Source organism: Mastomys coucha, unplaced genomic scaffold (assembly GCF_008632895.1).
Source record: "Mastomys coucha isolate ucsf_1 unplaced genomic scaffold, UCSF_Mcou_1 pScaffold14, whole genome shotgun sequence".
In the NCBI taxonomy this organism is placed as follows: domain Eukaryota; kingdom Metazoa; phylum Chordata; class Mammalia; order Rodentia; family Muridae; genus Mastomys; species Mastomys coucha.
The window spans coordinates 129,348,665-129,361,855 of NW_022196896.1; the positions used below are offsets into that span (position 1 = coordinate 129,348,665).

The 13,191-nt window shown below is 43.2% G+C and overlaps 1 protein-coding gene across 1 annotated transcript in view; it reads left to right on the forward strand.

Annotated features, from left to right (window-relative positions):
• The window catches only part of Man2a1 (mannosidase alpha class 2A member 1), a 160,012-nt gene extending 147,153 nt beyond the window's left edge, over positions 1–12,859 (forward strand). The window contains exons 21-22 of the mRNA XM_031368592.1: positions 8,625–8,735; positions 10,199–12,859. Of these exons, the coding sequence (XP_031224452.1) occupies positions 8,625–8,735; positions 10,199–10,351 (264 nt within the window). The 3' untranslated portion in view covers positions 10,352–12,859. The remainder of the gene's footprint in view (positions 1–8,624; positions 8,736–10,198) is intronic.
• Positions 12,860–13,191: the final 332 nt, after the last annotated feature.

A 13,191-nucleotide genomic window follows, 5' to 3' on the forward strand; every position in this document is an offset into this window, starting at 1 on the left:
TCTGGCCAGTGTCCCTCAGCCTCAGCTTCAGCCTCCTTTATAGATGCCTCCTCTTCTGGAATTGTGTGAAAGGCATGATTTTGTGGAGTCCCACTAGTTGCCTGAGTCACTCGGTGGAGAGTAGACTCACCCCAGTAGCCCAAGACTGGCCTGTTTATCACATCATTGCCTTTTAATGGCGACTTTATGGTCTTTTTGTTGGCTGTCTCCCAGTTGTAGGAGTCTAATTACTTCCTGTTCTAGTTTGGATCTGTCTCTGTTGCTGTGATAAAAGACTGTGGCCCAAAGGAACTCCTGGGAGGAAAAGTTTTATTTCAGTTTAACACTCTTAGGTACCAGTCGCTCACTGAGGGAAGTCAGGGCAGGAAGTCAAGGTAGGGACCTAGAGCAGAAGCCATGGACGGCTCTTGTTGGCCTACTCACAGTCTCATACTTTCTCATGCTTTGCTAGTGTTCTTTGATAGCCCTGGACCACCTACCTGGGAAATGGTACTGCCTACACACAGTGGGCTGCATCCAGCTACATCAGTCAAACACAAGAATCCCTCTCAGACGTATTCCACAAGCAAACTGATAGCAAGAGCTACTCACTCTGGGCTTTCCTGGTAGATGATGCCGGGCTATATGAAGCTGACCGTTAAAGGCACCACCCACGTGAAAACTCCCATTTTCTACCAGATTAGTGATGCCCGTTGTGCACTCGGGCTCTGTCCAGGCTATACTCCACTGCCTGCAGCTGCTTGCCTTCCCTGGGACCTTGAGACTGCTAACCTAGCTTAGTCTATGTCAGGCATACCTGCCCCAAGGATATTATGAGGAAAAAAACAATGTTTGGAAAGGTTCTGGAAGACAAAAACACCCTGTAAAGCCACAGTTGATCCTGATGACGCTTACAGTATGCGACTGTGAGGAGCAAAGAGAGATTTGGGGCAAAGGGAATAGAGAGCAAGATTTGAACGGGAAGTGCTGAAATGTCAGCGGGCATTGTCCCCTGCTGGCGTGGAACTGAAGTTGAAGGCATGAGGCTGTTTCTGTGTGATGGAATCTGTTGGCCAGGTCCTATGTTAGCTTTGGACTCTGAGCATGTGTTCTGAGTTGAGAGCACAGGAGATTCACTGGTCTGTTGAAACCTATAAAAAGTTGTTCTTTGTCCCTTAACCTTTGCAAAAGGAAAGATCATTGTTTGGTGAAGCTGGTGTACTGTCTCAACAATGTTGCTGTCTAAAACTGTATCCATTGTAACCACAAGATACCAAGGAGGTAACTGCAGAGCCAGAGAGGCTTGACGGGTGAATCAGAGCCTGCATTTCAGGATTCTGAGTTGACTTCCTGGCTCCATGTGCTGGCAGCATTCAGTATATAGCAGTGGGAGTCGCCTGGGTACTGTATGTAAGCCCTTCCTCACAGAGCCCTGCTGATGTACATATCAGTGTCTAAGAGAGACCCAAGGTTTGCACTGCCAGTTAACATTTCCCTAAGAGGTCTGACAAAGCCACTTGTCCCTGCCTGCCTGCTAGCTACAAGGCATCATGAGGCATCTTTTCTGCCCCCAGTCCCCACCCTTGGCCCCTCAGTTATAAACTTCAGCCTGGTTGTCCTTGCTGATCATGGATGAAAGAATTATGGGTTCAGAGACCAGTGCGAGAGGTCAAGGGAGGACTGGGCATGTAGTGAGAGTGAGAAATGCCAGCTCGGGCTGGAAGGTGATTCTGTGGTTAAATAGAAGTTCTCTGAACTGAGCTCATGCCTGTGACCTTCGGAAACAAAGATTTTAACATGTGCCCAAATTAATGACTCTCGTTCTGTTTGTCTATAGATAGCAGAGCCTAGACATTTAATAACAATTTAAATGATTACTTAATATAATTTATTTAAAATAGCATAAAATAAAAATTTAGAAAAACCTTCACTTTTGAAATTAGAAATTAATAAGTTACCTCCATTTAAAATAAGAGATAGAGATTAAGATAAAATCCCCTAGTAGGTGTGTTTCTGAGTCCTGTTTGTGGACTTAGAAGGTATTGTTTGATTTTTTTTTTTTTTTTTTTTTTTTTTTTTTTTAGAATTACTGTTTCTGTTTCCTTAAGTTCCAAACTTGTGGGAATTATCTTGTTATTAGTAGATGAGTTTATACTTTTATATAAGCATATTTACACTTGCACTTTCTGTATTTGAAAAGTAATTCCATACTGTGTATGTGGAATGAGATGACAGATGCCACGGGAGCCCTGTCACAGAATGTGGTGTGAGCTAGCTCATTCCAGCCGCTGCCTTCGAATGTGACTGCTAACCTTCTCACCTAACGTACCTCATCACCCTCGCGTCTCTGAGCTGCCTTCTGATCACTCTGCCCTGCTTTTGCCATCAGACAGTTCAGGGGAAGCTTCTGTAAAGGCTTGGAACCTGGGTAACATGAACACCGCCAGAGTCTACGAAGCAGGAAAGTCCAGGGCATCAACAAAGGATCACTCTTTAAGGAAAAGGGATTCTTGGTAGAGAGGACGCTGAAAGACTCCTATTTTGGTGACTTCCCAATTGCTGTCCTAAGACACCATGACCAAGGCAACTTACAAAAAGGAAGCATTTAATTGGGGCATGCTTGCAGTTTCAGAGGTCATTGTCTTCATGGCAGGAAGCATGGAAGCAGGCAGGCCGGCACGGCACTGCAGCTAGCCGAGAGCTCACATCACAAGACACCAACCAGAAGATAGAGAAAGGGGGCCTAACTAGGAAGGGTGTGGGCCCACCCTCAGTGACACGCTTCTCCAAGAAGGCCACACCTCCTAATCCTTCCCAAACCGTTCCACCAACATATATATGAATGAGAGCCAGTGGGGCCATTCCCATTCAGATCCCTCCAGCTCATGGGAAGACAGATCATGAGCCAAAGCTCTGCAGGGTAGATCTGCAAATGGCTCTCGGGACAGAGCAAGGCAAAGAGATGTGCTGCCCAGCATGCAGCTTGGAGATGGCACCACCCAGCTTTACAGCTTTGGAAAATCACATGTAGCCCACATTCTGTCAACTTACTCCATCGTTATTTATGTTGTGACGATACCATGTGATTCACACATACTGCTCTGTTCTCTGTGTGATTTTTTTTTTTAAGGTTAACTGTGTTCTTGCAAGGAGTTATACAATCATTTCAAAGTCAGTGCTGCTTCTAATGTGAAACTCTCTCTCCTCTCTCTCTCTCTCTCTCTCTCTCTCTCTCTCTCTCTCTCTCTCTCTCCACTTGTTTATACCACCCCCCCTTCTTATAAATGGCACTTTGAGGCTTTTGTTTCTCCTTTTTTATAAGAATTGATTGGTGCTTTATTGATCTTCCCTAGCTTCTGGAAAGGTGAAAATTGACGGGCGGGGTGTTCTTTGTACATGTCTAAGAACAACTGCTCACCTTCCCTCAACATCTGTCGTCTTATCTTGTTCACCAACACCAAGAACTGTTACTGGGCATTTTAGTGAGTGTCCTGGAAAGTGAATCTTTCCTGGTTACTTTCTTCTGTCTTGGGACTTGCAGTGAAGTGTGGCTTTTCTAAGGCTCTCCCTGCCAGAATACAATGAAGATGAGTGTTATGTGAGTTACTAAATATGTTTCTAAATGTCTAACTTCTTGAAGAATATGAACAGTATAAAATTTTTCTACAAGGCATAAATCTTCGTATATGAACACCTTGAAGTCCTCTAAGGAGGCTGTGTGGCCCATGCCGTTCTTGGAGGGTCTGACCAGAGTTGGGCTCCTTCCCTGCTGCCTCTTACTTAGCTTGGAAATAAGAAGGGAGAAATACTTACTGCTGTAGACTAGCCTTTCTTATCTCCTCTTACAGAGGTGCAGTCACCAGTGAATTAGGCAAGGTCTGGGTGCTAAGTCAGGGTCATGAGTGACCATTGCTCTGACACTGTAAGAGAATGCTTTGTGGTGGGCATGTGCCTGCATATCAAAACTTGCTAATAGTGCGTCTTGTGTGGCATACAGCCTGTGTTCAGGGTGCGTTAATTGTCACTGTCACTGTGGTTGTGTACAGCCTGTGTTCAGTGTGCGTTAATCGTCACTGTCCCTGTCACAGTGCTTTGATCAACTGAAGGACTCTAACCCAGCTCCCTGCATTTACTGAAACTTAATGGATATTCAAGACCTCATGACTGGTTTGTGGAACCAGACCTTAGTCGATCCAGCCTTCTCTGATCCCGTCCTTTCTGAGGGGTGCTTTGTGCAGGTCACTCCCCACACTGCACCATTTGCAGGACTGGATCTACAGGCCTCACAGCTCAGCTCTCCGCATATTGATCTTCTCTCTGGGAATGACTTCTGTAAGGATAGTTGACTGTTGAACACCCACCTGACCACAGTGATTCACGCTCACATGTGACCTGGCCTGTTTTGCAGACAGTTGTCTAGCATAGTACTTGGTGCAGTTTTCATATGATACACACCCACAACTCTCTTCTTCTCTGAGGTTCTAAAATTAATAACATGTTACTGGATTTTATGTCAGCATCTATCTGCTTTCTTAAGGGATATAGTATACCTGTGTGAATGTAGAAAGTTTTCTTGAATGTATATTCAACTTACGTTAATAGTTTTCCTATTTTTAATTTACTTTATTTTATTGAAAAAAATTCATGGATTATATACTGGTCATGTTTTCCTCTCCTTCAACTCCTCGAAGATCCTCCCTCCCATTCAAGAATTCCATCAAGAACTCCCTGTTCATTCTCCCCACCCCCTCTCAAAAACAAAGAGGCAAAACACTGAATCAGAAACTATAAAATACAAGTAAAAGACAAATAAGATTTTTTTAAAAAAGTACTCAAGCAATATGAGACCAAAGTCTACAGAAGTCCCCTTGGGTTTGTTTTGAGCTGGCCGTCTGCTGCTGGGCCTTCTGCCTCCCCGGGGTGTGTCTGTTGCATGTAGCTCCTTGCGTAATGGAAGCCCTTAGCTCCGTCCCTGCCTCAGCACTAGGACTGGGCAGGCTTGCTCTTATTGCAGGAGGCCGCTACTGCCTGTGGTTGAGGGTTTAGTTGGGGCAGTCATTTGCCAGCATGTACACATATCCTCTCCAGAGTGGCTAGTTCCAGGAGGGAGAGCCTGAAGGAGTCTAAAGCCTACGCACACAGCACAAGTAAGATTAGATTAAAGGTTTACAAAGTGCCATCGAGCTTATGTCGTGGTGGCCAACTAAGGCTCCACTGGAGAAGACTGGCTTCCTTTGTAAGTGGCATCAGTTGCAGATAGCTCCTTGGTTAGGGGTGGAGGTCAACATCTCCACTCTGACCTGACCCTGGGCAGGCCCTGTGCATGCTGCCGCAGTCTCTGTGAGTTCATGCGTGTCCCTCCTGTTGTGTCTGGAAGATACTGTTTCCTTGGCGTCGCCCATTGCCTCTGGCTCTTACAGTCTGTCTGCCTCCTCTTCTGCATAGATCTCTGAGCCCCGAGGAGAGGGAGTTTGGTGGGGACATCCCGTTCTGGAGGTGTGCTCTAGGGTCTCCTGCTCTGCGGCCCGTCCAGTTATGGCTCTCTATACTAGTTCCTGTTTGCTGCTAGAGGAAGCGCCTCTGGTGATTGCTGAGCGAGACACTGATCTATGAGTATGGCACGGCACGGCGAGTCATTCATCGCTACATTCCTTCAGTGGAACAGTAGTTTTATGAATTTATGAATAGGAGTTTAAGTGAAGCTCGAGTTTGTCCTCAGTGAGGTACATAAGCAGTGTCTTAAGCGATAAGGCTTTACCTTTTGTTCATTCAGGGCAATCAGTAAGCCTTGGCACTAGCCCATGATGTTTGAGAGTTTCCACAGTGTCCTTTGACCAAAGAAGCAACTAGATGTGAGCCATTCCTGGCACCGGGAGCTTCACTTGGTGGTGGAAGCTGTCTGTCTGGGGCATCTCTTCCTTGTCATTTGGCAATTCCATTTACATTTCTTTCATATGTGTATATATTTTACGAATCTTCTACAGTACTAGATTAAGTAGTTTTTTATAAATGGTCCAGAAAGTTAAAATGCTACATGTTTTAGTTTAATAGTGACAAGTGCTTTTGGAAGAGTTTGATTAAGAGGCCTTCTAACCTGTGAATCCACATATAGACAGTTCAAGGCTTTGATATATAAGTATAGATATGTAATTTAACAGTTCCCTTATTCTTTAGCGAAAAAGTTACAATGTCAGTAGGGAAATTTATTAATGAAATTTCATTTGTATTAACTTGTAATGTTTATAAAATAATCACCTATTTTTTGGTGAATTGCTGTAAAAATACAAACAGCTAACATGTCAAGTGCATCCTAAGTCAAACACTGGACCACATCTTTGGATTATTTAATTTCTTCTTGATTTTATAGAAAAAAACAAAACCTGGTTTTACTGAACACAGCTACTGAATTGCAGAGCACAGAGCCATAATTTTGACTGACTGAGTCCAACGTAGGTTCTGAGCCACTAATCTTTGGCTTCTGGACTAATACACCCTGTCCTTTGAAGCTCAGTGAGACTACTATAGACAGAATTCCTCAGAAGTCATCCACAGGATGAATCCACACAGGAAATATACCAATATTAGTTCCATCCTATAGACAAAAAGATCCTTAAAATAAATTTCAATTCCCAGGAGCCATGGTTAGTAGGGACTGAATTTTCTTTGTTATTCATATGGTGATCCGTGTATAATTAGTGAAGGTTTTTTTTAAAGATTTATTTATTTATTTATTTATTTATTTATTTATTTATTTTATGTATATGAGTACACTAGCTATATAGATGGTTATGAGCCATCATGCTGTTGCTGGGAATTGAACACAGGACCTCTGCTTACTCCTGCCCCACTCGCTCCAGCCCAAAGATTTATTTATTGTTATATGTAAATACACTGTAGCTGTCTTCAGACACACCAGATGAGGGCGTCAGATCTCATGGATGGTTGTGAGCCACCCTGTGGTTGCTGGGATTTGAACTCAGGACATTGGAAGAGCACTCTGCTCTTCCCCACTGAGCCGTCTCTCCAGCCCCAGTGAAGGGTCTTCTATGTGCTGTTTTTCTTCTGTGACATGTGTGTCAGGACACAGCATTTTGTTGAAGTTTTATTAGACATCTTTATCATGCACACACTTAGAGTTTTTATGTGTGTCAAAGTCACCTCGTGACTCGGAGTTCCTCAAATGGCACTTTTTTCTCCCTTCAAACAAAAGCTTGCAATGCCATTAAAAAAATAGCAGTGCAAAGCATCATAACATATGCTGTCCCAGGCCAGAGGTGAGGATGGTTTTAAACTGCTCAGGCCCCTTGGCGTCAAATGCGATGCAGCTACTCAGGAAAAGAGATCTCTGTAGCACATTACACAGAGCTTGCTCTCTAGTGAAGATGGCTATGAACTTGGGGCGCACTGACTCTGGCTGGAGAAGCGAAGTAACTTGTGTTTATCACAGACCCTAGCAGCAGACGGCTCCCCTTGGTATAACTACAACTCATCAAAGTTCCAATGATTTTTAATTCATTTTGCTCATCCTCACAAACATCTTGACACTCTATTTTATTATCATTTGTACGTGTGTGAGTTTACATGTGAGTGTGTGTGGGAGAGCCACATGTGGAAGTTAGAGGAATCCTTCGGGTGTTAGCTCCTACGTTTCTGCCTTGTTTGAGGCAGGGTGCCTTTGCTGCTGAGTAAGCCAGGCTAACCGGCCGGTGAGCGTCCAGAGAGCCTGCTGTGTCCATCATCATTTTCTCACGGGGCCTGCCAGGATCACAGGTGCTGTACTGTGCCTCTGCCTTTACTGGAGGTTCTGGGGATCTGAACGCACGTCACCAGCACTCTGCAAGTGCTTTCAGTCACAGAGTCACCTCCCCAGACCCCATCTTTATACTATAGAAAAAATATAGTAAGATAGTTCTAACCTAACACACACCCTAATCTTAGTCATTCATTGCATCACTATTTAGGTGGCTACAAGAGAGTTTGTTGCAATGAATAAATAAATATGTCTGTGTGTGTGTGTATGTGTGTATGTACATATGTTTCTCCTCGACACCAACTAGTTATCTTCCGTGTTTTTCTTTTCACCCAGGAGGATTTCTGAAATGTGAACTTAAATGACATACCAAGTTAATAAATGTGGTCAGGTACAGCATAACTAATTCAATTTAAATGTCTCTTACATAAAAATAATGAAGCAACACATTAAAGATTAAAAATGCTAGTGCAGCCCCCAAATGCAGTATTTCAGAGAAGGGCTTCTCTGTGTTAAGGCTGATGCAAACTCATCACATGACCAAACTGAGACTAAAATTAGGTGTGTTTTATTCAATGCTCATGTATATAAAAAGACTAAATGATCTTATCTGCAGATACTTTGATAAAGCAGTATTAATATGCGGTCAAAAAGAAATCTAACCCTTTAGGGGCCATAGGGGAAACAAAGGCATGAAGTTACATAACCAGGACCTTTGAGGTAAGCTTACAGACTTTTGGGAGCATAGAGAAGAATGGGCCAATGAGTGGGGAACCTTTGAAGGGATAAATTAATAGTATCTCGTTGAATAAATGTGCGGACACCAAAGGGTGTGTGAAGTGTTATAAATAATCACTTCAGTGTTTGCATGATATATTGCTGTTCTCGTTTTCAGATGGGCAAAGGTTATTCGGATGAGGCAGCCTTGATCCTCCACAGGAAAGGGTTCGATTGCCAGTTCTCCAGCAAAGGCATAGGGCTGCCCTGTTCCACTACCCAGGGAAAGGTAAGCTGAGAGTCTGTTCTACTAGTCGAGACAGTGAGCTTTGGAATCCTCACTTGCTGCAGGTAGTACAGGAGTCTCTCATTGGCTCAGGCTCTACTGTTCACCTTGCCTACAAGCCAGCTCAAGATTTCTCATCTCCACAAAACCCTTGTTCTCCCCAAAGTTCTGTCCTTGTCAGTTGTAATCCACACACCTTTGAAGGCAATGCTCCCGTCATTTCTTTGGTCTTCCATTTTGAGACTGCCAAGCTTATTACACCTCTTGTCTTCACTTTCAACTCCTCTAGGCCATCTCTGCTCATGTACCATGTAGCTTGACCCTAGTAGCTTAAACCCACATTCCACAAAGACCAGGGCAGATTTAAATACCAGAAGATGACTGGCACGGCAGCAAAGTTTCAGCATAAACGTCCAAACCACAGTCAACAGAGTAACTGAACACAACCCAGAGGCAGCTGTGCCGAGGTCATGTCAGTTGACTCGTTTGGAGAAATAACTGTGTGTCTGAACCTCCTGATTGATCCAGATTTGTGTGTGAGTCATCACTGTGGAGGTCAGATCGCCCTTGAGTCCACACCCTGCTGGCTGGTTGCCTGTTCTTGATTTTTCTCCTCAAGTTCTCCTGGCAGTTCATCAGCATCTTCTTGGAAGGATGAACAGACAGTCCCCTGCCTCTAAGTGAGCCAGGACTCACAAAGTAGCTAGCTGGCTGGTCTCTGCTCATAGCTAGGTCTACACAGCCAGCATCTTGGCAGAGCCAACTTTCTGCCAGAGCTCCACAGGGTACACTACAGAACAGATTCAAGCAACCTTGTCCCAACTCTACATCCTAGCACACGTCGCAAGTCTGAGAAGAGCGCTTAGTGCGATGTTTGTCTTTCTTTACCCCACTTGCCCTGTGTGTTTCCACTCTGCTACTGATGGTCTGAATTAATGTGTTAAGTCTTAAGATTATTGAGGGATATTATTCCAAGAGACACTTTAGGATAACTTGGCAAGGTGACGAATCTATTTTACTAGCATCCCTATAGATTGGGGCCTGTAATAGAATGAGCCATTGCTATCGTGAAACTCTTGTCTTAATTTTCGATTCTGTTGGGAAGGGGGAGGGAGGATTGGCTTATCACCACCACTGCTACAGAGAAATATTGACCAAAGAATCTGATGATTTTCAAGTCCTCGGGACTGTGGGGATTTCTTGGTTCTTAGATGTCCACTCTTGTATTGAAAATGTCCTCATGTAAAACTAAAGGAAATGCGAGGGAGTGGCTCACAGCCATGTGTCTCCAGGGATGGTTTGTGTTCAGAATGCAATATCCTCTCTCCTTCATGCTCTTAAAAGGGAACTTGAACATATAAATATATTCCTTCCTGTGCTTTTCTTAAGTTGATTTTATTGATGTGCTACTAGTCTTTTCTTGGGGTTGGTCTGAATCTGCAAATCTTATCACTTGCTTTTTTTAGATATCAGTTCTGAAACTTTTCAACAAGTTTGCTGTGGAGAGCCTCGTCCCTTCCTCGCTATCCTTGATGCATTCCCCTCCTGATGCCCAGAACATGAGCGAAGTCAGCCTGAGCCCCATGGAGATCAGCACATTCCGAATCCGCTTAAGGTGAACCCGACCCTCAGACCTGAGCAGGGGAGCCCTGGCTTTCTCACCCTCAGACCTGAGCGGGGGAACCCTGGCTTTCTCACCGCCCTCGGTCTCACGTGCAATAACCAAGCACATTACTTTAGCTTCGGCTACTGTGACAACAGGAAGTCTGTGATTTTTTTTTTTTAACCAATCTAGTAAGAAAAGAAGAAAAAGCCATGCTTTAAAAAAGGTTTCTTTCTCTGAGTTTGTCCCACAGCTACCATTATCAGTGTGAACTGAAGTAACAAAAATGAAGAGCTATTGAAAGACCAGCCCTCAACAGACTGTATCTCAGGTTAAATGCTAACTATTGATGTTTGCATTGAGGGCTGTAAAGATACAAGTATTCTTATCTCTGGTCAGGTTTTATATATAAAAAAAAACTAATACCCATTTGACCTAAATAGAAAGCAAAATCAGAAGTTGGTAGGTAACAGCTTAATGGCCAAAGTAGTTGTAATCATTGATACAAATTTGAATATTATGTGTGTTGAAATGATGTGGGAAAGTGCAATCCCTCAACCTTTATGATAAATGTAGTTGCTTTTCATACTCTTTCCCAATGACCCTCTTGGCTTCCCTTCCCTACCCATACATTTAAAAAAATAAGTGATAATTTTAGTCATTCACCAGTAGAAAAAGAGGTGTATTTTCATTACTTGACAACGTGGGATGGGTGCAATTTATTCCATTGTCACTAAAACAGAAGAAGCAATCCCATTTTAGGTACCACAAGGTGTCTTTCTATACAGCTCATTTGAATACAGGTGTTCCAAGGTGGGGTTTTCTATTTTGAAATTACCATATCAAAATAAATGTGCCTTATTTTTTATAAGTCTTGTTAAATCTTATTACTGTCCATATCACTGTTTGGGAGGTGGGGTCTGGGAGGTTGGGGTAGGGGGTGGGTACTTTCTATGACACATAAATTATGTAATTTTTTTTGCTTGATAATGCTGGCCACATCCTGATCTGTGTCATTACATTTGTGGTGGTGTTACTCTAAACATTTTGACTATTTGAATGTACTGAGATGTCAGAAAACAAAACAAGGGAGAAAAATATTGTTAATTAAAATATGCTGCTGCCAAGGAGACTGCAAGTTGAAGCGAGGATTTTGTAACCCACGAGATCCAAGGACTGCTTGCATTTCACAGTAGTTAACCATGTTAAAGAGAGAATGCTTTAAAAATAGACTGTTTTAAAACCCGCTGTGTGAGGCTCATCCTGGTGTTCCAGATGTCTGTGTGTGGTAAACTCAGCGTGGTAGTCGAGCCCATGTGCCATCACGGGACCTTTGAGTTCCTTTGGGACCGCTGTTTCTTTAATAGAATAATAGTATTTAATTTCAGTATAGAAAGAATGCTCTGGCTGTATATGCTTTTGAAAATTCTCCTCAGTGTCTTAACCTAATTTAGTATTATTGACTTTAAACCTCCATTTACCTCTTGCCATTCCAATATGTTACAGAGAAAATCATTTCTGCCTCACTGTTTATTCTGATAGTCATCTGGATTCTTCCTCAAGATGCAGCTCCTACATTCTCTGTTCTGTCAAGTTCATAAAATCCTTTGCCTATAATCATTAAGGAAATACCAGAGCTGACAGGACTAGTGCAAGGGTATACCTTCATGCAATAAGCATGTGACCTACATTCCCTTCCTCATTAGTCGGGGAATAAGCAGCCAGACGACAACAAAACCACTCCCTCCTGTGGCCCTCTGCAGACCTAGCTAGGACTGCCAAGCGCAAGTCTGAGGACTATGATCAGTATGCTTGTTGTATCTTCCTGTGGATGTTCACTGTGCTCTGTGGTTCAGTGGCTACGCTTAATCACTACGGAAGTTCTGATGAGGTCAAGTGAAACCAGTGGCTGACCAGCAGACACCGGGGACCCACCCTGTGTCCTGGCCACCAGCTACAGGCTCACAGGTGAAGCAGAAATTCTATGTAACCAGCAAGTCTCTGCTTTTTAAAGTTATTTTCACATTACAACATCAGGGAAATGAAGAGAGGGTGTTTTTTGCTTTGGGTCATGGTCAGGAACTAACTAAAAAATGGAGTTTCTCTGGCACCCATGGGAAGCCAGCTACACTTCAGATGTGGCATCACGGGTCTTTTTGGTAAGGCCTGTGACGTCTGTTACCACAGATGCTCAGTGGACCAAGACTGTCTTGCTACTCTCTCCCTGCTCTCTGAGATTTTAGTTTCGTTTAGAGGTGCATGGTTCAGATATCAGCATTCTAAAAATACTGATTTAAAGGAAATGCTGTATGATGTTAGAAGACATTGTGATTCTCTCCTGTCTTTGTTGTACTCGTGCTGCGGTGTTCCACAGTCCTTTGACTAGAGGAAAATGTTTACTTTCGTTTGGATTATTTTGCTCATTGAAATCAACAGTTTTGATATTTTTCTCTTGGAAAATTTTTTATAACTTTTTGGGAATATGTAATATAAGATCTCTAATAAAATATAATCTTATCCTGCACATTGTCTTCTAGAGTAATTCTTAATCCTATTTTCCAAACAGATCTGCTAACACATTTATAACCAAGAAGCAGAGCAAAGCAGCTGGGGGGGGGGTGGCTGTTCTTGGTTCTGTTGTGACAAAATCCGCTTTCTTCAGACCAGCTCTAGTTAAAAAATGGGGTGGGGTGGGATGGGGGTGTTCTGTGAATAGGTGGCAGATGGATATTAGTAAGTTCCACATCTGCGTGTGGAACATCTTCACCCAGATAGATAAAAGGAAGACTTTGGTCAGATTCTAGATATGGAAAGAACAGGGCAGAACAGGAGGAAATGGGGGTAAGTCAGCACATG